Source organism: Filobasidium floriforme (assembly GCF_021052385.1).
Source record: "Filobasidium floriforme strain CBS 6241 chromosome Unknown HD553scaffold_16, whole genome shotgun sequence".
Lineage (NCBI taxonomy): Eukaryota > Fungi > Basidiomycota > Tremellomycetes > Filobasidiales > Filobasidiaceae > Filobasidium > Filobasidium floriforme.
Window position 1 is genome coordinate 275187 of NW_025763637.1, and position 25524 is coordinate 300710.

The 25524-nt window shown below is 53.6% G+C and overlaps 9 protein-coding genes across 9 annotated transcripts; 4 read left to right on the plus strand and 5 right to left on the minus strand.

Annotated features, from left to right (window-relative positions):
* Positions 1–84: 84 nt before the first annotated feature.
* Positions 85–2260, minus strand: HD553DRAFT_286336 (RNA pol II accessory factor, Cdc73 family-domain-containing protein). Its single transcript, XM_046178256.1, has 8 exons — positions 1792–2260; positions 1588–1727; positions 1180–1496; positions 1003–1106; positions 838–919; positions 676–764; positions 538–614; positions 85–468 (listed from the first exon to the last, which is right to left on the minus strand). The coding sequence occupies exons 1-8, from the start codon at positions 2207–2209 to the stop codon at positions 385–387; spliced, it is 1311 nt and encodes a 436-aa protein (XP_046035139.1). The 5' UTR covers positions 2210–2260; the 3' UTR covers positions 85–384.
* Positions 2261–2843: 583 nt separating this feature from the next.
* Positions 2844–5606, minus strand: HD553DRAFT_314375 (cation efflux protein). The gene is made up of 9 exons (XM_046180342.1): positions 5276–5606; positions 5087–5177; positions 4801–5007; positions 4058–4730; positions 3936–3980; positions 3778–3863; positions 3600–3706; positions 3352–3528; positions 2844–3281 (listed from the first exon to the last, which is right to left on the minus strand). The coding sequence occupies exons 1-9, from the start codon at positions 5372–5374 to the stop codon at positions 3156–3158; spliced, it is 1611 nt and encodes a 536-aa protein (XP_046035140.1). The 5' UTR covers positions 5375–5606; the 3' UTR covers positions 2844–3155.
* Positions 5607–5841: 235 nt separating this feature from the next.
* On the minus strand, positions 5842–8081 carry HD553DRAFT_343620 (uncharacterized protein; the record flags this gene model as incomplete). The annotated part of the gene is made up of 2 exons (XM_046182893.1): positions 5842–7462; positions 7534–8081. 2 exons carry the CDS (start codon positions 8079–8081, stop codon positions 5842–5844), a joined length of 2169 nt encoding a protein of 722 aa, XP_046035141.1.
* Positions 8082–9618: 1537 nt separating this feature from the next.
* HD553DRAFT_314381 (ALG3 protein-domain-containing protein) lies at positions 9619–13145 on the minus strand. Its single transcript, XM_046180343.1, is given in 17 exon segments — positions 9619–9885; positions 9958–10093; positions 10179–10314; positions 10377–10547; positions 10618–10738; positions 10815–11415; positions 11483–11612; positions 11677–11809; positions 11886–11965; positions 12032–12048; positions 12118–12173; positions 12239–12266; positions 12339–12453; positions 12536–12688; positions 12822–12827; positions 12838–12849; positions 12924–13145. 17 exon segments carry the CDS (start codon positions 12966–12968, stop codon positions 9723–9725), a joined length of 2103 nt encoding a protein of 700 aa, XP_046035142.1. The 5' UTR covers positions 12969–13145; the 3' UTR covers positions 9619–9722.
* A 651-nt stretch (positions 13146–13796) lies between these two features.
* On the plus strand, positions 13797–14936 carry HD553DRAFT_329247 (autophagy protein Atg8 ubiquitin like protein; the record flags this gene model as incomplete). The annotated part of the gene is made up of 6 exons (XM_046181915.1): positions 13797–13833; positions 14082–14137; positions 14354–14422; positions 14548–14684; positions 14780–14814; positions 14887–14936. 6 exons carry the CDS (start codon positions 13797–13799, stop codon positions 14934–14936), a joined length of 384 nt encoding a protein of 127 aa, XP_046035143.1.
* Positions 14937–16151: 1215 nt separating this feature from the next.
* HD553DRAFT_329248 (PLC-like phosphodiesterase) lies at positions 16152–17742 on the plus strand (the record flags this gene model as incomplete). The annotated part of the gene is made up of 6 exons (XM_046181916.1): positions 16152–16415; positions 16484–16515; positions 16592–16637; positions 16721–16796; positions 16871–17092; positions 17168–17742. The coding sequence occupies 6 exons, from the start codon at positions 16152–16154 to the stop codon at positions 17740–17742; spliced, it is 1215 nt and encodes a 404-aa protein (XP_046035144.1).
* Positions 17743–18222: 480 nt separating this feature from the next.
* Positions 18223–21629, plus strand: HD553DRAFT_336166 (uncharacterized protein). The gene is made up of 2 exons (XM_046182226.1): positions 18223–18887; positions 18971–21629. The coding sequence occupies exons 1-2, from the start codon at positions 18601–18603 to the stop codon at positions 21537–21539; spliced, it is 2856 nt and encodes a 951-aa protein (XP_046035145.1). The 5' UTR covers positions 18223–18600; the 3' UTR covers positions 21540–21629.
* A 212-nt stretch (positions 21630–21841) lies between these two features.
* Positions 21842–22238, minus strand: HD553DRAFT_343625 (uncharacterized protein; the record flags this gene model as incomplete). The annotated part of the gene is made up of 4 exons (XM_046182894.1): positions 21842–21889; positions 21964–21996; positions 22072–22131; positions 22203–22238. 4 exons carry the CDS (start codon positions 22236–22238, stop codon positions 21842–21844), a joined length of 177 nt encoding a protein of 58 aa, XP_046035146.1.
* A 2790-nt stretch (positions 22239–25028) lies between these two features.
* HD553DRAFT_343626 (uncharacterized protein) lies at positions 25029–25367 on the plus strand (the record flags this gene model as incomplete). Its single annotated transcript, XM_046182895.1, has 1 exon — positions 25029–25367. One exon carries the CDS (start codon positions 25029–25031, stop codon positions 25365–25367), a length of 339 nt encoding a protein of 112 aa, XP_046035147.1.
* Positions 25368–25524: the final 157 nt, after the last annotated feature.

The following is a 25524-nucleotide window of genomic DNA, read 5'->3' on the forward strand; positions in this document are numbered from 1 at the left end:
TTTGGCTCAGTGTAAATAAGGAGCTCAGGGTTATTGTACTCGAGAATGACCCCATTCGCGCAGCCGATCGAGCTCGGCAAAGATCCTGGCCATATTGGATATCGACGGTCAAGGGAATGTCGGTACATGTCCAGGTTCATACCAGATATGACTCGCTCAAGCAGCGCAAGCTTTCTGCTGTCGATCCGCTGTGCGATCGCACCGGTACCGAACTCAATGCAGTACCTGTTGGGGTTCGCCGTTGCTAATGTACTCTGAATCCCTCAAAGTCCTTCTGCTTCGACATCGTAGGGAGTGATAGTTCAACCTCTTCTCTTCCCACGATGACATCTCACCACACGGTAGGCATCATATACAACAGAGAGAACCCCGACGCTACTATGCTCATCCCCTCCGGCTCGCCTTCTCCAACGTCTGCCAGAAAGCGCTCACTACCGGTCGATCCGTATGTCGGTGTTTCGGATCAATCTGTAAGAGCCAAAGATTCACTGTCAGCAGGGTGGCCTAGATAGAAAGGGTGAGACTGCTCGTTCTTACTTTGAACAGCTTGACATTCCAATCCTTTGTCGCTGGATGTTGCGGTTCCGTGCTCAGGTGAAAGTAGATGCCGAGGACTACCAGACAAGGCGATATCAGCACGTCTTCAGACCGCTTCCACCAGAGCCGGGAGCTCACCATTTCGGAACAGATCCTTGGGTTCAGACCATTTGTACGACTTGAACTGCCATGCCTGACCCGTCGTGAACACACACAAGACACGGTCCCTGTATGAACGGAGAAGGAACGGACGATCATCAGTCACGACGAAAGTAAGTCCCAATCAAGATCTCGACTCACCAAGGATCGCCGCCCGCAGCGCTTCCTAGCTTATGTAACACGTCGACACTGTCAATAGCGTAGTACTTGATCTTCTTCTCCTCTGATCCCCCACAACAGCGAAAACAAAACGATTAGCAAAAGGGTCTCGAAAGGTGGGACCCACAAACACGTCAACGGCCTCACCTCCATTCGGCATCGATACTGTCCGATAGATCATGACCACATCCTCCATCTTCCTATTCCCCTCCTTCTGCTGTCTAGTCTTGGCATCCTCGTTCCGCTCGAACCTATCGAGGAACCAAATTAGTTCCCATCGACTAAATCATCGATCCCGATTCCGTCATGATGAGTGGCACTCACTCTCCCTCTTCCAACAACTTTTTGACGTTCCACATGGTGACCAACGCCGTCGGACTCGAAGAAAGCATGATGATATTCTGCTGCATCGATCGTTGCTTCTTGACCCCCCTCGGGGCGTCCCTCTCCCCCTTGTTGGCCTGGTTGTCCGGTTCCATAGGTTTACCCTCTTTAGCCCTATTGACGGACTCTCGGAGAGGTTTTATCCGTTCTTCGTAGATGTTGCTTCGGAGGGTGGAAAAGTCGGCTTTCTTGCCGGGGGGGACGTGTCGGAGAGGGTCGTAGATGTCGACGTGGGGTTTCTCGGTGAGGGATTGGAGCTAAGCGAGAACGTCAGAGGGATGTTCAAGGTTGAGATTCCGGGTCGATTGCAAGAACGGCGATAGGAGTGTTATCGGGATCGAGGCTGACCTTTTTGTAGAACGCCTTGTCTGCCTCGTCTGGCACGTATCGCCGTTTAGATGGTACCGTACTACCTCCCACTGCTGATGGTCGAGAAGCACCACCTGTATCTACCGTTGCTGTTGTCGGAGCCTGCGAGCCCTCAAAGTCTAGAATCAAGTGGTCAATCCAGGCATCCCTCGAAAGTCGATGAGGGATACCAGAAAGACTCACGCTTATCTTCCGGTTTGCTCCCTAATGCCAACACTCGTCCGGCTGGAGCTTCCCCTCCCAGTAGGTATTCGAGTACGATCCTTCTGTCCAAGATACCTACCGGCCGGAACCCAGCCCCGACTCCCGCAGCGGCCTTTCGCATATAGTCTGCATTTCCCGAATCCTTTTCGAGGTAAGTGTACAGCAGCTGTTGCAGTGTCAAGAGGTTGGAAGCGTCGTTGGCTTGTGATGTCAGTCGAGTGGGAGTAGTAATAGGAAGCGTGATTGAGGATCCGGAAGACGAGGACAGAGCGACATTGGTAGCATCCAACGCTTGAGTTGTTGGCTGTCCTGACGAATCGGTCAAGACGGGTGGATTTGAGCTCGAAGCGATCGAGGATCGCAAAAGTACGAGCGGGTCTTCCGTAGCATCTGCCATCCTGTCACTGCGTATATATTTGCGAGAGATGAGTGCAAGTCGTAGGAGCAGGAACCTTTTGTGGGAACCGATCAAGTCGACGACTTCATGAATGTCGAGGTTGAACTGTACTTCGAGGTTTCGGTCAGTTGCGAGCGAGCTCATCCTCAAGAAATACGCGTCGCCCCCATCAACACGCGCTACTCTACTCCCTATCTGATGAACAGATTCTTTGCACTATGCAGTGCACAAGGATTACAGTGCATTCATCTGGGAGGCGGCGTGGCTTGCCATTGCAGGGTGTTGGGTTGAGGGGTGGAGATTGGTGGTGACGGACATCAAGCGGGGCGAGAAGAATTGGGATTTGGGAATTGCGGTCTTGACGTTGTTGTTGTTGGCGATGTCGCTGAAGGTAATTCAACGCTCCGCGTGATTATTTGATATGATCATATGCATATGATGTATCCACCCCTGTACGCTATACGTCTATAGACCATCACCTTTCAGCCTTCCTGAGGATTGAGCATTGAATTATGATGACGGCCAACTTGCCCTTCCCTCTGGCCTCTGGAACTATTCTTCACTTTCGTTCTTTTGGCTTGAATGTCAACAAGTACAGACCTCTACCATCTCCAAGATGTCAAAGGATTGACAAGGAACTTGAAAGGGGGAACCTACCTGTCTACAAAGCGACCCCAACACACACCCCTCCTGTCTCGTCACATCTGGCGTTCATCTGTACACCATGATGAGCCAGGGGTATCACTCTGAATGGGTAGACCGATGCGATCCAGACATCCGAATACCCGCACTGGTCTCAGGTCTGTTTGATGTATTTACTCCTATTATTATGCTCAGATATTACACGTCGCAAAGATGGACCCGCCCATGCGGCATCCTTTCTATTGCTGTTATTGGACTTCGCACGTCCGACAATGCCGGCGTGGTAGGTCGTTATTGTTGACGATCAGGACGAGTTGGAAGCGACTGCAGTCTCTTGGCCGTCAACGTCTACGAGCTGCTCGACGCCGGGAGGGCAACAAGCCTCGGCTCCGCAAGCTTCGGGTGGACATCCGATGAGACAGGCCCGCTCCTGTTCAAGTCGCATTGACGAAGCAATGTCAGTTGCCATCTCGTTCTCGACGAATGCGTGTCGGACCCACCTCGGCGAGCTCGTCATCGTCGTTACCAAACTCGGGCTGGATGGTACTGCTGTGTACGCCAAACTCGTGCAAGACCTTTCTGATCTGATCGGCGACCGACATGTAGTCGACATCCCGGCTGACCATGACGTGGACCGAAGCAACGACCGATCGTTCGGACAATTGCCAGATGTGAAGCTAGAGACGCCATAAAGTCCGGTCAATCGGCGACGACCTGGGTACCAGATTGACCAAGACGTGGGGCTCACCTCGTGGAGAGAGACGACACCGTGACAAGACTTGATAGCGTCTCGGACGGCTTCGAGCGAGATGTGCGAGGGGACTCCTTGCAACAGGATGTAACTAGCGCTCTTGACTGTTATAGACGATCGCCGTTCCCTTAGCAAAGCCTCTAGCCGGAACATGTCTGGCATACCGGAGACTTACCGAGAGGAAGAGCGCTGGAGAAGATGATGCAAGTAATCAAGAGCGAGATGGCAGGGTCAAAGTAGTACTTCCAGTGTCCTTCGGCGCTGTTATCCAAAGTAGAGGCCGGATCAGATGACCAGTCGGGGCTGATCCCGCACACGATCTAGGCGACTCACAACATGATGACGAGACCGGCAGCGATGACTCCGACATTACCAAGGCTGTTGCACAAGCGTTGAGAGCGTATATGAGCCTTTAAGCGGCTATTTCAGTCAAACGGCAAATTCGTTTCACTCACGCATCCCCGAGAACATGCAAGAAAACTCCTCGCATGTTCATGTTTCCGTGCGAGTGCCCGTGTCCACCATGGCCACCACCGGCACCATGAGAGTGACCGTGATCGTCATCCCCATGAGCATGACCCGCCTCGGCCTCGTCATGGTCATGCGCGTGTTTCCCAGCTCCAGCCTGTGCGTGGTCGTGATCATGTTCGTCATGAGAGTGATCGTGTCCTGCATGAGCGGAATGATCGTGATCGGCGGCTTCCTCGGTGATCCTCTCGGTTCGACCGACAGGGGTCTTGTTGCTCTTGGTCCTAGCGTGATGAGAGAACGAGTTGATTCCACCGTTCGTAGGTCCCACAGAGTTCGGGCTCAAGGGACCCGCACCGGCTTCATCACGAGGGCTGAACGCTGAACCGCCCAAGCTGATAGATCCGTTGCCCGATGGTCGACCATATCCGTACTCGTGAGCGGCCTCGATGACGGCGGCACGGGTCTGAGCGGGGTGTCCGTAAAGCGAGCCAAACGAGTCGGATCGACCACGACCGTGGGCGGGACGAGAAGGAATGGAAGAGGATCGAGGGAGCGCCTTGGTACCATTGGGCGATGGCGAACGGTCAATGGGAGCCTCAACGGTACTAGGAGGATGGTCGTGAGAGTGACCGTGAGAGTGTCCTCCGTGTCCATGCTCTACGGAAAGCACAGCAACGAGTCAGTCCATCATCTCTCGTTGCGTCGGCATAAGTCCAGCATGACATACCGTGGAACAAGAACAGTCCGATGATGTTACTGGCCAATCCCAAAGATCCGACAATGACGACCAACTTGGGGTTCGAGATCTCGCTGACGTTGAAGAACCTTTCGATGGCTTCCATGAAGATCGAGAAACACAGGGCGAGCAAGAAGACACCGTTGACGAGCGCTCCGAGGACTTCGGATCGTTGCCATCCGTAAGAGTTTTTGGCCGCTACCGGGGAGGAAATGATGTGGATGTGCTAAGCAATCGACGGGCGAACACACTGATATTCGGTCGATATTAAACTTACATGAAGGCTTGGTTGCAAGTTTGACGGCATACAGGGCGACGACCAGAGACATGACATCGTTCAGCATATGGAATGCATCCGAGATCAATGCCTGCACGGTCGGGGCAATCGCAGTGTCATCATGAGGAATTGGAGATCAGTCTGAGTATTCCAGTAAAGGTATATGAAGAAGGCCGCAGTGGGACTCACCAGACTACCGACGGCATATCCCGAGGTGATCTCGACAAAGAAGAAGATGGTATCGATCACCAACAAGGTGATGATCCTGGCCTCGCGATCAAACTTCATGTCGAAAGGTCTGATCCAGGTCGGGCGACGACGTAATCTGGGCGAACCGGATGGAGTCCGTGTGAGGGGTGATCGCGGTGGTGCTTCGGCGAATCTCTTGATAGGACGAGATTATGATTGTTACACGTCTAGCTGATGACTGTGACGATGATGTCTCTTTCTATGCTGTGGTATCAATTTCCCTTTTAACTTGCTAACTTGAAGTAGGTCGAGGTCTGGATGGCGAATTCCGTTAGAAATCAACGAAATGACCGAATCTGGGAAACTCGCGCGGAAGCAGAAAAACCATCAACATATGGTCATGCAGATTCGGGTCGAACCATCTAAATATATCTTGAGGGAGAATAAGAACACAGACGACAGTACGATAGGGTACAAGAATGGTAGACAGGGCAAGGATGATGGAACAGAACATCCAATGTGGAAAGTGCAAGAAGAGACGCAGAGCGTATGCGTCGGAGTGACCTTCAAGCTCCTGAGACCGCCACCGCCACGCCAGTACGCGCCTGTACAGCAAGAGCGAGCGCCTTGATCCAGAGCTTGGCTTCCCCGTTCGGCTCTTCACCAGTAGCAGGCCCGTTGACCAGAAGTTCCCGGTTCAACCTCTCCAGGTCGCTCTTGTAGGCGAGTGCAACCCGACGGGCTCGTTCTTCCGCCACGCTGAACGCGCTCAAGATCTGCCTCTCGTATTCCTCTTCGGAGATACCCCAGACAGCGGCCGGAGAGCGTAACAACTTGGGCTCGATAGGTTGACCGGTCGATCTCCCTCGAGTCGGGGCAAGTCCCGTTCCGTTCGTAGCAGAAATCACAACCGAAGTCGAGCTCGAGCTCAAGGCGGTATTGATCCGCTTGCCCAACAGGTGGAAGAGCAAGACGGCAGGCACGTCCTCGACAGCATCGACAACCAGCTCGTCCTTGGCGTCGGGCATCTCAAGGTCGTCCTTGAGATGTTTGTTGACGTCGCACATGTACGTGGCACCACGTTCCATGGCAGCGATCACGGTCCTCATCGAAGTGATGGCTTCCAGAGCTTCCGCCAAGGCCTCTCGTGCCAAATGTTCAGAGGCCGTCGGGTCGTCGGCCGCAGGAGCGATAGGCGCGGGTTTCTGAACGAGACCGATGACGAGTCGAGCGACGAGGGCTTCGAGGGAAGCGAGTGCGACGGCGGAAGGAGGGATCGCTGCGACTCCGGCTCCTACGCCGCCAGGACCTCCTGACCCCGCGCCAAAGTCTGATCCCTTGGACCGAGGAGGACTCGAGGGTCGAGATACAGCTCGGGAAGGCAAGATCGAACTGGCCATCTTGCCCACAGCCGTCACGCCTCCGCTAGGCGCAAGCTTGTGACCCCCAGCGCCCGACACGCCCTCCTTGGTTAGACTCGCCAGGGCCCGTCCGATAGCCTCTGGACTAGGAGCCCTACCGCCAGCATGGCCAGGGATCGCCTTTTCGTCCGGGTTATACTTGGCGGTACAGACGCAGAGACCTTTCCATACGACGGCGACGACGACACTGGCCACCCAAGTCTCGCCGTCTTCCCTACAATCCTTGCAGATCATCTCAAACGCCTTGCGAGCAGGGTCGACCTTGCTCGCGAATCCGCGGAGACCGGTGGGGATGTGGTTGATCGCCTTGGCCGGCAGAGTCGTGACAGCACCTACAGGCAAAGACTTGTGCGTGGTAGGCGGGCTCGGGGTATCGCTGCCAACGAGCGCAGCGACGAGTTGTTTCTTGATAGAAGCCATCAAAGGCATGACGACTCGAGCGACGACCGAGTCCAACTTGTCCATGACGGGTCGCAACGTCTCGCTGACGAAGCGGGGATAAGCCGTCGTCTCGAGCGCTACCTCGAGCACTTCGCAAGTCTCCCAGGCGGCGTGGCAGATCGAGAGCACATAGGCCTGGACCTGGTTCAACAACGGGGTCGTGATCGGAGTCGCGTTCAGGTTGACCGGGAGTGGAAAATCGGCGTGGGTGATCCCGGGCAAGAGGAAGTATTCGAGCCGCGAAGTGTAGATGGAGAGTGACCTGACCGAAGTTCGTAGAACAGCTCGCAAGAGGTACGCATCGGATGAAGGAGAAGGCAGTTCCCTGTAAATCGATATGATCCAAAGGTCAGTCAGAGCTTCTCGATACTCGCCGTCAAACGGCCCACTACTCACTTGACGACAGCCTCTCCCAGACCCCACCCGGCGCCCTTTCTGACACCCTTCAACAACTTCGAATCGACACCCAAGAGGCACCTGTTGACAATCTCGTTCAACCTCAGACCGATCGCATCGATCGTGGCGCCCTCGCTAGGATGAGCGCTGGCAACAGGCAAGGGCGTGATAGATCTGGATCCAGGCGGAGAGACGCCCGTATTGGACTTTCCATTGGGACCGGGAACGCTGCCATTGACAGCCTGTACTTGACTCGGCGCAGGCGAAGCGGTGGCCTCCCTGGGAACGAGGCTGAGCCCAGCGAGCCCAGCCAAAGGTCGGGGCAAGCTCTTGCTCCTCGGATGACCTCCTGCGCTGATACTCCTTTCGGTCAACTGGGTAGCAGCCTTTTCGTCCTGCCCATAAGCCGGGTTGAGCGTACTCAGACCGTTGGCAGTGGCCGGGGTAGTAGAAGGAGGAGCGGGACTAGCGGTCCTGGACCCGACTGACGGGTCCGTAGAGTTGGAGCGCGAAGGCCGAAGGAGCGGAAGAGATCGGAGAGATTGCATGTTGATGGGCTGGTAATGCTCCTTCTTGATAGGGTGTTTCGTAACGGTATCGATATCCTTGATCGTTGTTTCGTTGACTTTGCTGTCGAAACGAAAAGCTTAGATTTCGTGTGACGTGCCGTTGATGTACAACGTGGTTGTAGGTATGTTTGCGGTATTCGGTAACGGAGAGGTAGGAGTATCAAGATCGTATGGTTTCTTGACACAGGTTGTTCGTGAAGAGGGCGGAGAGCGATTTCGTTCTTGTCCCGAAATCAGCCCATTCAAAGAATATGCTCGTCTTTTCCCTTCAAAGACGTGTGATCATTCAGGAGGCCAAAAGTAGGATCTCCCAAGGATGCGATATGTTCGAGTCTGGACTCGTAATTTTTTGTTGTGTTCGGCGGTTCTCCCCTCGTTTCGGTCGGTGTGAAGGACGGACGAGTGATGAACGGCGGAAATGTGTAGGGTTTGGCAACGGCTCAAATTAAGGCGGCTTTCCTGCGCTGTTGAGAAAGGTCACGATCCTGACTCCCGAGAGTCTGATCAGACGGTTGTTGGTGGAGGCGAGGCTGCGGGAGGAGCTGTTCCGGTGAGAACGGGAGGGAATAAGTCGATGTTCGTAGACGTTCATGCGAGGTGTATAGTTTGGTCAGGGCGTAGTCGATGTAGTTGAGGAGATGCACGGTATAGCAGTGACGATGGTAATGGAGAATATTGCGTAGTCGAGGTTGAAATGGCGGCGTCGTCAGGTTGAAAGATTTTGCAGGGAACGTCCATGAAAGGAAAAGAAACGTTCGATAGCGACCGATCGATTGTTGTCATGGTGGGGAGTGCGACCAAAACGGAGAAAGAAAAATCGGGCGCAGCATCAAAGGAAGGGTGTGAAGGGGAAAAAGCGGATGGGTCAGCGATTTGCTCCAAGGGCAAAAATCCCTCAAGCATCAACCACTCCAGAACGCCCTCCATGGCTGATTTCCGGATGGGACTGAGAAGGGTTCGGCACATTGCGACTCACCCCTGACTCGTTAAGATATCACCTGAACCACTATTATTACTCTTCTTCTTCATTAGACGCCAGACGATGTGAGGTTCCGGTCTCGGCTAGAGGGTCCTTGGGCCGGGAAAGGGGGTTTGTTTACGAGAGGCAAAGAGCTCGGATCAACTCGAGGGTATCAAGCGAGGTGACCAGAGGGTATGAAGGTTGATTTGTCGATGTGTAACGAGTTTGGGCTACGGAGAGGTTGGCGAAATTTGATCTACCAATGACGTAGGGGGGAAAAAGGGGAGACGCGGTGTGATGGCAGGCGATGGTCTCGACAGAGAGATCCTCAGGGTATCTTGTTCCGGTTAAGCTCTGTGTCTACCTCTAGAGAGACGAGGTATGATGAGGGTTAAGTAAGTGAAAGGTCAAGGGGGGTGGATGTCGAAGTCGAGGATGGTTGATGATAAGAGGTCGACCTGATTGGAAGGGGAGGAAGCCTGCAGAGGCAGGCCTGGGGGGAGCAGGTGCGAAAAACGGGAGCAGCCGACCCTTGCTTTACACGCGCAGCCGACCAAACGAAGCGCAAAGATTCCGTCTCGTCTTCCGCCACAAATGGTAATGCGCTCATCTATCTCTACCTACCTGTACATACGGTCGCTTGCTATCGTCCAGAACCTCTACGACTGCTTGGTGTCCACTGAGGCCCTATGTAGAACCCTGTAGCCTCCCCTCCAGACCCCTATCAAGGTCCCGACGTGAACGCAAAAGAGCGAGAACGACATCAACTTGCTCGGCGGAAACACGTTCCAGGCGTTACATATCCCGCTCCAAACAAGCATGCTATCGTAGCTCAATCCCATATCAGCACAATTATGCGACAAGCGATGGAAAGCACGAAAGAAGAGTACTCACACCATCCAGATCGGACATCCCTGGGCCCAGAGCAAGAACGGCATCTGATGCGCGTACCAGCTAAAGAACTGGTAATGCAACGATCGCGCAAAGGTGATCCCGATCAGGTTCGACGTGAACAGCACAAGGGGGATATCTGTTTGAAAGCAAGAGCATGAAGATCATGGACCAGTTAAAGAGACTAGACTTGATGTTACCGCCTTACGCAAAGGCACACTGACGATAAGCGCTTTCCGGACCCTGGTAAACGGGCGCGTGCCACCACGATCCCAAGATCCCTCTCCTCAAGACTGCCGCGGTTCCACCTTTTACATTCCCGCTCCATTTGAACCAAGCGAATAGCACCAAGGTAGTCACCTGTTACATTTCTCCTCGTCAGCGTTCAAATGTCGCTTGGTGTATGAAACATGAATACGCACATGGCCTAACAACAAGACCCGCTTGAAACCACCCGAATCGAACGTCTCCTGTCCGACGAAGTTCCAATTGACGCTCCACTTGAACAAGAAAGCTCGCGACAGGTCGAATGCCGAGGTAAAATAGTCCTTAGCAAGATCCGGAGAGGTCAAGAATGGGGCTGCTAGAGCGATCTATGTGCGGCCGGACATCAGGTCGATAAAAATGTGATGCCGATGAGACTGGAGATGAGTTCCGGCTCACCTGGACCGCTAGGATCAGACCACCACAGATCGCTCCGTGAGCGATTCCTTGATATTGGAACAGAAGGACCAAGAGTCCCGGCAAGAAGAGCAGGATGTTCATCTTGACCCCCAGCGCGAGGCTATGAGGGCGCCATTCGTCAGCTCCTACTCGTCGACGATGAACACGTTTGTCGAACACTGCGGGATGTTACTCACGAATAGACGATCGAGCCGAGCTTCCACTTCTTCTTAGTGAACAGCCATACGCTTGAATAAAGCGGTAGCATCGCAATGGGATCATTGAAGAGCCTCAACACATAGATAGAGTGTAACCTCAAGCTCAAGGAGAGCGCTCCCAGTAACAAGGGTAACGGTGCAGGTCCGTTCATTAACCTGTCAACGAGAGCCCAAGGCGAAGTGATCCATCGAGCTGAAGGCGCGCGGCGAGACTGCACGTAGCTATCCGCCTGGCCGGAGATGATGGCGATGAGGAAAAGCGTCGCGATGTAGAGTCCCAACCAGATAATCTGTAACGGAAACAAGCCGCCTGGACCTCCGATCTCGCCCTTGCCTGTGCCCTTGCCTGCGCCCCCTTCCAGTGCGTTGAGCGTCGAGTTCGTTCCCGGAACAAAGCCGGCCACATCGACCAAGCTGGCCCGGGGGAACATCTTGTGCAAGAAGGAATAGATGTAAAGGTGTAGTGCTGGATAGACGAGCGGACCCGTATCTCCGACCAGTTTGGAATAGGTGCGTTCGTTATTAGGTGAAAGAAACAAGGTTGCCTGTTGCGTGTATGCCAGGTAGTCGATGTTGGTATCTATGCAGTATGCCCGTTCGGTATCAGCTAGTGGAAACCAGGCAGTCGATAGCTGACAGGAGCTCACAGGAGACGAATCGGATTACGAGCGAGGACAAGACCGTCTCTCCTGCCAACCACAACCCCACGAAAACGGGATACCTTCGTGGGTCATAAAGCATTCCCCCAATGTAGCCTATGCAAGTCCCCACAAACGACTGTGCGAAATTTCCTGCTCAACAACATAGTATACAAGGTATGTACACTCTACGATCTGCTTACATCCGAAGTTACAGCTTGAGTATGCTCTACTGCAGCCGACTGGTTCCTGACGGCAAACTCTTCCTTGGTCAAGAACACGCTCTGGCGATATATCTTGAGTTCCTCGATGGAGGCACGGATGTCATCCAGAGCGCTGTGTGAAAATGAATGAGGTGATCGGTCAGTATACCACTCTCGTATCGTCAAGATGAAGAACGATCGGGACTTGCCGATGAGCGGAACGAGGACCTCGCTGATGAACTACTTCGGCGCGCTCGAGGGATTCAGGGTACCATCGTCTGGCGAGTTCCTATTGATACGATATCACTTGGTGCGATCAGTAACTACCGCTTATAAGAACTAAAGCAAGACTGACCTTTATAGAGCTGACATCTGTGGTCCTCAGAGTGGCGCGTTCAGCATACACCTCACGCGGACGCTCTCATTTGCAAAATCACGTACCGACGATTCGGTAATGGAGATGCCGCATCACCCTGGGCATGCCTTTTGAAAGGAACCTACGATGCATCCCTTTGTCAATAAGCTCGCAGTCGTTTCTATGTATGAGCTAGGCAGGACTGACCTAGCGTCCGCATGGACTGAGCTACCGGCTGTTATCGAAATGCGATTCCCGATGAGTGCATTCTGCTACTGGTGCAGAGTAAGCGAGAGAGGAGGCTGACCTAGAACGCCGACCCGGACGTCAGGGACCCAGCGCTTGATGTACTCGTAGACGTAACCTTCGACCTGTTCGTACGAATGAGGAGAGTCAATGCAGGCCTGTGTCAAGCCAGATTCCTTTCGTAAATAGATTCGAGTAAAGATGGCGTAAGTCAGCATCTGCGAGGTGTGTGCGGTTGTAGCAAGCGAAACGACGTACCCCATGAGTCTTGACGCACCATTCGCCCATCGCATCCAGTACTTCCTTGTCCGTCCTGATGACGTATTCGATCCCATCGTCTACGGGGTTGAGTTCCCCATCGGTGATGATGACGGCGATCTCGATGATTCTCTCCTTTTCGTGGTCCAGACCTGAGGTGATGAAAGGGATATGTGGAGTTCAGCTTGGTGGGAACGGAGGTCGATCCGATAGACGTTGGCTGACCGGTCATCTGGGAGCACAATATTTTCAGCGCGAGATTCAACATTCATAAGACCTCGATAAGGGTTATTCTATCTCACCTCGCAATCAATCTGTCCCAAAATGGAGATGATAGGGAGAATCGATGTCAAGCTGTGATCTTGACGGCTCGTTCAAGCTCGCTCACCCAGACCAGCGGTCCATCGGCCGCGGAAAGAGGTCCCCTGGACATGATCACTGCTGGTTTTAGGTTAGTTGAGGTCTGAGGTCTCAGCACTGAGGCGAGATCCAATACAGCTCCGTGCTACCGTCGGATTGAAAGAGGTAGCCGGTGAAATAGCATTTGATCCTTTCGAGAGCGATAGCTGCTCATCGCGAGATATGCATCCGGTTCGATGCTGAGTAGTGCTTACGTAACCAAGCTGCATCCGTTGTTGTGGTTGTGGGCCACGGGTCCGCCGGCTGATCAACCTCATCATCATCACGATCACCCACCCACCCATCAGCAATCTCGACCACAATCGCCATCCACCTTTTCGTGATAACTCATCACACAAGCCCGACCTCTGCGCGACCTCACACCTGTCAATCACATTCAATCACCCCGGATCAGCCTATCTGCGTGAGTGACTGCGGTGTCCCCTTCTCCCATATCTGCCCACCGCCTCGTCATTCCCCTTTTGGGACGTGCACATGACGCGGCCATCGCCTCCCTTTCCCTTCGTATCGAAACCATATTCTATTCAAAGAAGCTGACCGTCTACTGTGCTCTATGTGAAAACATCTGATATTCTATGCTCGGTCTGGCGTCTATCTCGGATCTCATGGTGGCGATGAACCGTCGACGGACATCTGCGAAATCCCCGCTCGGAATGCTACGCTTTCGGGGATCTCCTTTCAACGCTCTCTTCGCCTCGGAATCCTTCTTTACAATCGTCCACTACCTGGTACCGCTGTTCGTACAAACCTACAAACCCGAATGCGTCTCTCTTGACTCCCAGTAGACCGGAGTCAGCCTCCAACTCTAGTCAGATCAAACCACCAAGAGAAACCTTACATCATGGCCCGCTCAAAGTTCAAGGATGAGCATCCTTTCGGTGAGCACGATACCAGGTCTAGCATCTCGTTGCTAAGTAATAGTGGCCGATGAAGAAAGCTCATCATCTTGCATACTGCTCGTCCCCGGACCTGTTACATCCGGACTCGAACTGGATGATATCTCGCCCGACCTTCCTACGATCCGTATACCTTGCCTCCTGTCCTTTACGCAACTACTACCTGGCTCCGTACGATTCAACTACGCCATTTGCTTCATCGTACGGTCCTGAACCGTGTGGTGGAATAGACAAGAGGAAGCAAGAAGCCGAGAGGATCAGGAACAAGTACAACGATCGTATTCCCGTGAGTCTCAGCAGGATCGGCTATCGACGTCCTGCTCTTAACACGATGCCATCAAGACCTGGACGCTGATCCAGGTTTATCGCTCCTTATGGGCTGTTCTTCAACCCTTCGATCATCGATGAACATGGCTGGATTCTCTATCCCGTGTTTTACTGTACACCCTTTAATTCGGTCTCTGGGTGTCCTGCAACCGGTCACATCATCGACTCCTCCCAGGTCATCTGCGAGAAGGTGGAAAAGTCGGACATCTCGGATATTGACAAGAAGAAGTACCTCGTCCCTGCTGTGAGTCCTCTCTACTGTGCCGCATTTATCCCTATTCCGCTCGCTCAACACCGTTCTTACCGCTCCCGCCTCGTCCGTTGTCTCCTCTTCGTTATCTCGTAAACACCGATCTCGTCATCGAACAGGACCTGACCGTCGGCCAATTCGTATACGTCATCCGTAAACGAATCAAGCTCGCCCCGGAAAAGGCGATCTTCATCTTTGTGGACGAGATCTTGCCCCCAACGGCGGCATTGATGAGCACGATCTACGAGGAGCACAAGTGCGTAGCCCGCGGTCGCCCTTGACCGGTTGACGATTTTTCGAGTTGTCGAGGCTGATATCATGTTTGTGGGGATTGATTTCTGGTTGTTGCAGGGATGAAGATGGGTTCCTTTACGTTAGCTACAGTGGTCAGTCCCCCGAGGTCCTTTCCAGAAGTTTGATTTGAGACGATCGCTAAATCAGAACATTCGCTTTCACAGGAGAGAACACGTTCGGCAAGGGACTCCGGGTCGTCCTGGACGATGCATAAATTCAAGCGATTCGGGGGGACGTCTGACCGGGGAACGCCAATACATCCATATCGCACGACACATATCACACATACATATGGCGACTTTCTCGGCTCGATGTCTCTCCCTCTGTTCTTCTCTCACTCGTACGGTCTACCGGGGCTTCGATTAATCGTCTTCCTCTTCCATCTTCTCGATCTATCTCTCGATCTTCTTCTTTCAACATATACCAATCCGGCGGGAATGGGAGTTCTCGGGATCAGCTGCGCGCCGGACTGGACGGGGACTGGACTGGCCGGACCGACTTATATATCGACATTCGGCAATACGACCTGGCTTCTCGTCACATGTCGAACGAAGGTTTACCCACCTGGTCTGGCTCGGTCTAGGTCCTGTACAGCGGTGTCTGTACTGCCTTTCTCGACTTCTTTCTTGTCCTTCTCTCGACTTCCGATTCTCTCCGGTCTCTTACGTAGTTTTGTGATGTGATTATATAGCTGTCTATCGAGATGATCCTTGTTGTACCGTACCATGAGCTGCGAGTCGGGACGGCCTATCCCCTCCCCCTCGCGTGGCCAGAGGCGGAAGAAGGGGGAACGCGCGCGGGGTGAATGATCGTGTTTGGGAATGTCGGCACTGTGACGGGTGATTCGAGGGTGAAGGACCCCCTGGCTCCTTTCCGCAGTCTGCTTTGATGGTGATGGCAGAAACACAGCCTTGATTATCAGATAGTGTCCTGCTCGATTAGCCAGCTTTTATACTACGTTCTACGTTCGCACTCTACTGCAGTCTCTCCGTCAGTTTGAACCTCTACGCTCTCTCAACTTGCAAGGCTGCACACGCCTAGCTCCGGCGCCCGTAACCTCGCTCGCGACCCAAGACAATAACAAAAAGGCGACACAGCCCAGGATCGCTGGGATTGGGAATCAGAGATCTTTGCAACGAAACGGGTTTACGATCTCACCACAATCAGATCTTCATACACCCCTCGATCGTTATTAGGATAACCGACACTACACTACGTTAGCTACGTTACGACATTCATTGCATATCAACAGCCGGTCGCCACCCCCGTCCGACTCTTTTCAAACTAGTACCACTCGGTCGAATTGGATCTTTTGATTCGCCTGGAGCGACACTCTTGATCTTCCATCAAATATACTCCTGATCGTCGAGCATCCAAGCATTTTCAGCCCGGATTAAGCAGTCACACAATTATCTAAACACTATCAGCCATGTTTCTTCCTACGTTGACCACCCTCGCCGCCCTCCTCTCCCTCTCTTCGACCACCTCGGCCTCTTCCTCGCACTCCCTCTCTGCCCGTTCGCCATCGAAGCACAATCACAACCTCGCCGCTCGTGCACCTACCGTTTGCAACGGACATGCCGAGCTGTGTGATAGGAGTTATGGCAACGTGACGTTCATCGGCACGCATAATTCGTATGGGAACGGGAGCAGCATTATGGATAATCAAGGCAAGGGGGTCGTGGATCAGTTGGCAAGTTCTCATTATCAATCAGGTTAAGAAGGCTAGGGCTGATTGAGCGATGATTTTGCTATCGATAGAACGATGGCGTGAGGACGTTGCAAGTCCAAGCGTGAGTGCTCTTCGTGCTCGTCAAACCCGCTGTTCAACCCAGGTTGCTGATCGACATCGCGGTTCTTTTCCGATAGTCACAAGGGCAGCACGGGGGACATCCGACTCTGCCACAGTTCATGCGTGAGTCTCTGTCTATGCGGGTGCTTCAGGTGTGACGAGGCCAGGAGGACGCACGAGCTAAAAGCGTAGGATATTCTTTGTAGACCTTGTTGGATGGAGGATCTTTGACGAGTTACTTGACCAAGGTCAAAGGGTGGATGGACGCCAATCCCAACGAAGGTGCGACGAAAACCTCTTGCACCCGCATCTTCCCCCTCAGACAATCAACTGATTGAGACTTCTTGCACCGATAGTTGTCTCCCTCGTCATCGTCAACATCGACACGATCGAACCCTCGACCTATGCCAGCGCGTTCGATGCGGCCGGAATGACGTCCAACGTGTACCAACCCGCTGGAGCCGTCACGGCCATCGACGCTTGGCCCACTTTGGGTAGCATGATCGAGAGTGGAGGCAGGATGGTGGTTTTTATGGATTATGCGGCGGACTTTAACAGTGTTGGCTGGATCATTGATGGTACGCTTCGATCAGGCACCGGCATGTGCAAATACAAGTGGCTAAAGCTGTCCTCCATCCGCGACCCCATGACAGAATTCAGCAACATGTGGGAAGACGCGTACGACGTGACCGACCAGGAGTTCGGCTGCAACGTCAACCGATCTTCCGGCTCGCCCACGACGACCTTGAGTCTTACCAACCATTTCCTCGACGTCTACGGCAACATTCTCGGTATCAACGCCTGGTTGCCCAACAAGGACCTCTTGAACGAGACCAACGCCGAGACGGGGTACGGCAGTATCGGTCAGGGAGCTCAGAATTGTGTCGGGTTGTGGGGAAGGCCGCCCAACCACATCCTCCTAGATTTCTACGACTCGAACGGGAACTCGCCTTTCAACGTCGCCGCGCAGTTGAACGGGGTCTCGGCGCCTACCAATACCGTCGAAGTCAGCGAGGATTCCAAAGGGAGCAACGCCGAGGCGAGCGGGGTCGCAAAGTCCACCGCGGCGGCCACGGGGGCGACCTCTACCGGAGGGAGCGCGGCGAGGACAACGACCTCGGCTCTGAACGCTGCTGGGCGTTCGGTCGCCTCGCTCGGGAGTGGGGTCTGGGTGGCAGGGATCGTTGCGATGATGGTCGGTGCGGGCGGGTTGAGCCTGTCGCTCTAGACAGTCTTTGCATCCCGCACTGCGTGACTCTCGCATTAGATCGATAAACCTAGTGAGATCGGATGGACGATGCTCTTGTCGACCTACTCATGCACTCTGTACCTAGCTCCTCCTTCTGCTCATGTATCACTCATTGCGTACACCCATTGATTATATATACACGGTCGTTACCCCCTGGTTCTTCCCTTACTCGTTTTTTTGGCAGGGTTTGGGTGCTGCCCAGCAGCTGTAGCCTTTCCATAAGAGCTCTCTGCCATCTTGGGTAGAGATAGTTTCACGATATGGCCAGATCGACTGCGCATCATGTCTTGCTGCGTGCAAGATGTTCCATACCAATCAAGTCTCTTGTGCAAAAAGCCATTTTGATGATACGAGCCGGCCCTGGGCAACGTCCGCGATCTGTTTTTGTTTACAAAGTCGAGCTGATGATGATGAAGGGACATTCCATCGATCCATCAACAACATGCAACATCGACACCATCGAGGATCAAAATCTCGCCCCAAACTCCACCGTTAGTGACCTTATCAAGGTCTTTTCCAAGTCGACCAGCGGCTGGATCTAGCAGAGCGAACGCTCCTGCCCCGGCTACGGACTGCGACGGGTCATAGCGAGCTCACGGACATCAGAGATACCTCTCGACATACCACTATTTTCTTGGATACGATCAACTTGTCACACCTTTACGACGATTCTTGACGACATTTCATCCAGCTATCCCGATATTCTCTGATTCTTTAACGACCACACTATACTATTTTACGCATCATTATCACTTCAGCTCGATACCTAGCAATCGATCACGAACCGAACCGGACGGGCGATATCGTACATCAACAAACACAAGCGCAACCCCAGTCATGTCGACTCTGACCGTGCCAAAACCGAAAAAGCAAAGCATGTTCAGCCTCAATCTACCTTCGATGAGCAGAAAGAATTCGAGCAACTTGCTCAGCCTTGGAGGCGGAGGCAAGGAGGAGAAGAAGGAGAAGGAAAGAGAAGAGAAGGAGAAGAAGCGGGATAAGAAGGGGAGCAAGATGGGGAGTATGAGTTTTAGCGGCAAGCGCAAGCTCAATGAGGAGAAGGGGACTGGAGATGAGGATGGAGGTGAAAGTGGGGGTGGCTTTGTCGTGGTACAGGATGAAAGGTACGTCTCCGGTCTGTTTCCATCTAATCCAGCTGGAAACGACCGGACTAGGCTGATGTCACTCCACCTTTTTGCCTATGTAGACCGCCTCATCTGGACCTCTCTAGATCTATCACCGAGAACAGACCTAGCCGTCTGTTCCAGAGCACAAGTACCGCTCCGAGTACTCCGGTCACTCCTACCACTCCCATGACTCCGACTCCCACTACTATCGCCATCACCGATACCGATACCGGTTCAACAGAGCCAGGAACAGGTCCCGCTCAGATCGGAACTGTTGGTGATAGGAGTAGGATCCCGGCGGGGCTTCTTCCTGGCGGGAAGAGCTCGAACTTGGCCGTCCCGGTCGGTTATCAACCTATTAATTCCCATCATAGCAACACCGACGACGGCACCTCTTCTGCGAGTTCTTCACGGGCTCCCTCGCCTTTAGGTCACCTTATTACCACTTCCTCACCTACCCCCAACCCGGACTCGGTAGTACTCCCGGCTGAAAAGACGGCGGACCGAAACGTACCCTCGATCTGGTCCAAAGATACGTTCAAAGGTCAAGCCCCTTCCACCTCCTCTCCCGGTCATAACACCGGTCTCGGTCTAGGTCGACCTCGAAGCACCCTAGGACTTTCTCCGTCTGACGAGCAAGAGAACGGGAATGGGAAGCGGAACCTCACTTGGACCCCGGCGGCTGTCGAACCGGGGTTGGTCAAGCGGAGATCGATGTTGTGGGACGTGCAGGGTGGTCCGGTGTCCGCGGCAGGCTTAGGGTCAGTATCGGGGTCGGGCATTCCTGCATTGAAGCACAAGAGGAGCGTCTCGGCGATCGTCAGCCTGGGTGCTGGAAGGAGTGGTGGTGTTGGTGGGATTGTCGGTGGGAGCGTTGGTGGGACTGGAAAGGCAGATATTCCGAACGCGAAAGTGGACAAGGAGAAGGACAAGGCGCAACCAAAGATGATCAGTACGGGGATGAGTCTACGACCTAGGGGGCCTAAACAGGCGACTGTTACCACTACAAACACGTCGAATGCCGGAGCGGGGCTCGCAGTTTCGAAGAAACAGAGTCAGATTCAAGTTTCGAAGAGGTCAAGTACGCCCGTCGCCCTCGTACCCATGTCCACGGGTACGAGCACCGGTGCGGAGACGGTCAAGAAGGATGCAGCTAGTGGGAATCGATTGAGTAAACGAGCTAGTCAGATGAGCATGTTGCCACCCGCCAAGATCGCCAGCGCTAGGACGGTCAAGGCTGACAGACCGGTGCCCGAGGCTGCGAGACGGTCAGTCAGGTTGGGCAACATCAAGGAGCCAAGCACAAGTACGACCGCGACCACGGAGGATGCAGCGCAATCCCTGTCGGTCTCGATAGCCGGATCTGTCAAGCTCAGGACGACCAAGAGACGATCGATGATGCCCCTGGGTTTCGTCGAGACTTCGGGAAGCCAGGAGGTCTTGGCTTCTGGGAGCGATGAACTGTCCAAGTCGGGAGTAGAGGACGTCGAGACGAACAGGCAGGACGCGTTGGATAAGCTTATGGGGAAAGGATCCGAGGTTGGTGACAAGAGGAATTCGTTGACGGCCAGTACGGCTTCGGTTCGAGGCAAAGCAGGGGTTCCAGCGGCGAACACGACCCCGAGGGCGATTTCCAAACTGCCTACTCCGTTGCGTGCTCAGCCGGCTACTCGTCGGGCTGCCAGCGTCGCTACGACTCCGGGAGGATCAAAGAGTCTCGGTCCGACCACGGGCAAAGCGAATCGAATCGGTGGTGATCGACCTCCGGTGACCATGCTTGCGAAACCTGACGGATCAATCAAAGGAAAGGATACGTTGACGCGTTCCCGGGGTATCAAGGTGGAAGACGCCGGCAAGATCCCGAAGTTGACGATGACGCCTGACGCTGCCGATCGCCGAAGCCCGATCCGAGCGACGACGGCGATGGGTACGGTGACTCCCGAACGAGATCCGCTTGATGCAAGGTCGATCGGTACCGAAGACGTTACTACGCCGGCGTCGTCGATCTGCCAGACGCCGAGATCCAAGATGTTGTTATCTCCAGCACGTGCGGCGGTTCCGAGCGGGAGTAGCAGGATGTCGTTGTCTCCCTCGAACAAGGATCCTTTGACGAGGTTACGTGGGACGCCTGCGAGTCAGGGAGGAGAAGCTCGATCGCGCACGTTGTCCAACAATAGCGACATTGACGTCAGGTTGGAACAGACGCGAAGGACGTGGTTGGGCGGATTGGGAAGGCGTGATCTGGGTGGAGAAGGGGATAGTCCGTTGACGGGTAGGATGAGCGATTCTAAATTGGACGGGTCGCCGAGATCCAGTCGGGTTAGAAGGGTCGCGAGTCGGGCTAGCAGCGGTGGGATCGGAGGAGGCAAGACGGCAGACGTCTTCGGAACTGACAAGGTGACGTCCGCCAAGATCGTGGCATTGGAAGCGCAAGTCAAAGCGATGCAAGAACAGCTGGAGCGAGAGAGGGCGGCGCACGAGAAACGATCCGAACAGGCGCGAGAGAGACAAGCTGTCAAGGAGATGTTGGTCGCGGTCGTTCGAGCGTGTGAGAATGAGCTCGAACTCCTCGAGAGGCGCCGCGCCGAGAAAGAGCGGATGGTGGACGCTTTCGATCGAGCTGTGAGCGTAGCCGTCAGTGGGTTGTAGACTGTGAAAGATTGATTATGTAGACGAGAACGCAATACGATGATGATGATACCATTTTTGTGCATCGCTATTACCGCGCTGGAACGGATGATGAACAAAGTCGCGCACGGAGCGCTAGCTGGCGGCTGATGATCGACAGTAACAACGGACACGTCCAGGAGTGCGTCGAAAGGACAATCTCGGTTTACGAATTCAATATTACTTTGCTTTGCTTTGCTTAGATACAATTCCTTGCATGCTCCAACTGGTCCTTCAAAAGATGGTAGCCGATGTAGGTGCTGGTCCACGTAGCGAGGCTACGTTTACTGCTCCTCCTGGGGGGTACCGGAAGACTTGCCTCCCTTGGCACCCTATCGAGTAAAGAAATGATATGCGTTGATCAGTAAAAGAGTGGTAAAGGAAATCAAGAACAGTGAATACTCACCTCGACGTGGGGGTCAGGGCCGTCGGAACCGCCCTGTAATTGGTGAAGACAGTCATCGACGGGTCAGAGGAATGCTGAGTCGGGAGAAAAGTCCGAAGGTCTACTCACGAAGCCGTGCTCGGAAGAGACTCGCTTGTCGGGGGTACCGTCCTTCTTCAAACCGTCGTGCTAAGGGAACAGAAGTCGAGTGAGCAAAGGCCGTTCCAAGTCGAAGATGGTCGAAGGCGGAGAAGACTTACCTCGGAGGGCTTGTAGGTTTCTCCTTGGGAAGACATTGTGTAAGGTTGTTTGTGTGTTTGGGTTGGTTGTGGGTGAAGTGTGAGAGTGTGAGTTGTGATGAGAAGTAGAGAGACGAAAAAGCAGAACGGAATTCAGTCGAGGGGGAAGGGGTATATATACTCGAATTTGGGAGGGGAACGCTGGCAAACAACAACAGATTGACCTGTGCGACGATGAGCAAGCGGTAATCGATGACATCAGATGATATCATCGATCCGATGCGTCATGTCACTTTTCCGGCGATGAGATGATGACATCGGGCACTAGGTTCAACCCCGATACAGGACGATGAGATGTCAACAAAGGCGGGAAAGGCAGGGGGAATGAAGTTGTGCATATGGGTCGCGAACCCGGTTATCGGCCGAAACTGGGTGCACACCTGGAATGTCATCGAACGGATCGAGAAATACCGCTCGATTGGGAGCTAGCTTGCGAGAGGCTGGTCCCGTTTGTTTACCGTTTTCGAGGTCACGAGCGCAGGTTGACCAGCTCATCACCAGCACAATCGCACAGGTGACGCATTGGAATGTCATTCCCACCGGCGATCGCGCCATTTTGACGTCGATGCGTACACGATCGATCGACCGACGATTCCCGCTAGTTAGTGCCCCGCCATCCGTAACCTTTCGCCCCAGACTGGTCCCGTCCTCATCGGAATCCATTCCACAACAACAAATGCAGGGGTATGGAGGCATATGGAGGACTGGAATGACGAATCGGTCGCAAGCGGTATCTCCAATCCTGGCCATCGCCGTATCCACTCGTGACCCCTTCTGATCGCTCGGGCATTGTGCTCCAGATCGGAAACCCTGTTCTCGCCCGATCTGGAAAGCCCGGAGCCATCTACGTCAATGGCGAGACCCATCAGAGTCACGTGAAACATGCAGGATGACCTATCGTCGAGATGGCTGGGACTTGCTGGAATCTTCCTTCGCTACAATCAGCGATAAGGCAAGGTCAAGTACAATTTAGGGAATGACATGGCAAAAAGAAAGGACCTTCAACGTCTTCGCACGGCCGGACGAGTTCGATTGCGTCGATTTCGAGCGATTCGAGAACTGGGATTCCCACGCGCGGGGGTAAATATCCGATCAAACAACAAATACAACAACTAGACGTCCTGTCGCTTGCAACTCAGTTCGTGGCATCCGCTCAACCTTTTCTACACAGGAGAAACCCCAACGAGGTCTACACTGTGCAACCTGTTCCGCAGGCGATGTCTAGTTATACTACTTCTTCGGGTTCATGCGAAGCTCTCGTTTCGTCGAACATCCCGTATCCACTGCCACGTCAGAAAACTAGCTTAGCGCGCGCGTGTCGATTGTGCTGGGTCTCGGATCCGGCGAGCGCTTCATCTCGACGACAAGATCGCCAGTTGTAGCCATACCATCTTCGAGACGGAATACCTGACACGATGACTCGCTCATAGGGGACGAAATCTCGCCATAGACACAGCCTGACAGGTTGATGATACGTGCGCATGCGTGCTTGTTACATTGCGTGCGAACGCGTCTTTCCTTTGAGTGGCGTGATGAGCGGATAGGGGGTGTTTCAGGTGGCGGGATTACAGTTGCATGCCATAGTATATGATCGACCCAACCGAGCAGAAGAATCAGAGAGGAGGGATCAGACCCAGTCTTGATACTGCTTGACATCTTGGGATAAAAAGTGCAACCATTCATCCCAAACGGAATACCAAATCATGAGACAATCGACAATTGCCGTGATCACCGTTGCCTCCTTTGCTGGGACCAGCTTTGTCAATTCGAATAGCATGCGAGGGCAAGCCTCCACTCAGGGCAAAGAAAACGACTTTGGGTCCGTCTTTACAAACGAGCCGTCGGGCAGCAGCATCATTCTCGACAATGGGAGCACCGATTCAGCTTATGGAACTGTACTTGAATTCGGTTCGGACGGCATCGTGAGATCCCCTCCAAACGTACCTTTTCTTGAAGGCAGAAGGAGGAGACAAGACGCGCACGAGATTGTGGTGAATCCCACAACGAGACCGTCACCTCCGACGGAGAGAGACATTTCTACCTAGCGCATCTGACGCATAGTGCAGTAGCGCTTTTCAACCCGCTTGTATATGCCAAATTCGTCTCGCGTATCTTATCAATGAAGTCCCACTAGTTGCCGTTCCCTTTTTGGAGGAGATGTAGAACATCCAGTAAGTGCTGATCCTTGTGGTGCCAGTCTCCTGGATCACGTGTGAACGAAAGGCAGAAACGGCCTTTGGCGTGAGGAGAGATCCAGATATTGGGTCGGCGTCTGTGGTTCTATTCCATCCGTCTCGCCCAACGGCGATCGTCAGACGACTTCATCGGAGAATCTGGATACCAGAAGAGCTCACCACGTTGAAACCAATCTTCTACGCTTGCCTGCAGGTTCTGCTGGACTAAGGGGGGCTTGTGCCGTTTTTTCCTTTCCGCCTCTAATCCCTCTCCCTGCTCCTTTTTTTAGGCCTTTGCGCCGCAAAGGTAAGCGACCCGTCATCCCGATATGTTCCGCTGCTCCTTTTTTAGGCTGAACTGATATGCTGTGTCTCTTTTGAGAGTGATTCGAACCCAGATCAAAGGAGAGTAACACGATGCGGAATCGGAGGCTAAACTCAATCTCCATCGGCCAGCACCCTCTTGTCTGGTCGGGATAATCCGGTGAAGGGAGAGCCCTCAGCTATGGATTGGAAAAGTATAAAGGCGATACACATTACAACAAGTTTAGGTGTCTCGAACCTTGATGTGACTAATAAAGCGACTCATCTCGGAGAGATATACAGTGCGAACATGCATCCAAAAACCGTCGCCCAACTGACCAGCTCTACTCTCGCTACCATCTGTTCAGTCAACACCTTGACGTCGGCCTCCAGCAACTCAACCGAGCAACAGCCGGAGGGAAGTTTCTCGGCAGCCCCAGACGGTACTTTCGTTTCCCATATCAGCGCAGACTATCGGAGCATGGCTGCATCACAAGGGGGAGCGTCTGGAGTGAACTACTTTGAGAACACACCCGCCCAAGCAGGAAATCAGCCGAACGGTCGGATTGCTCGCAAGGAGCAGGGACGATCAGGACAGGCCGAAGAGAGAGAGAAAGGAGAGAGCAAGGCAGTAGAAGGGGAGAAGTGATACGATAGCGCATGCCGAAGATTGTAGTGCAGAATGTTTCACAGCGCGGATGAGAGGGGCGTGACGTGTTTGATCACATACGCAGAAGATTCGCATCTATGACGAATTACAGATACAATGGATCAGGTTGAACGAGTCCTGGAAAAGACAGAGATTG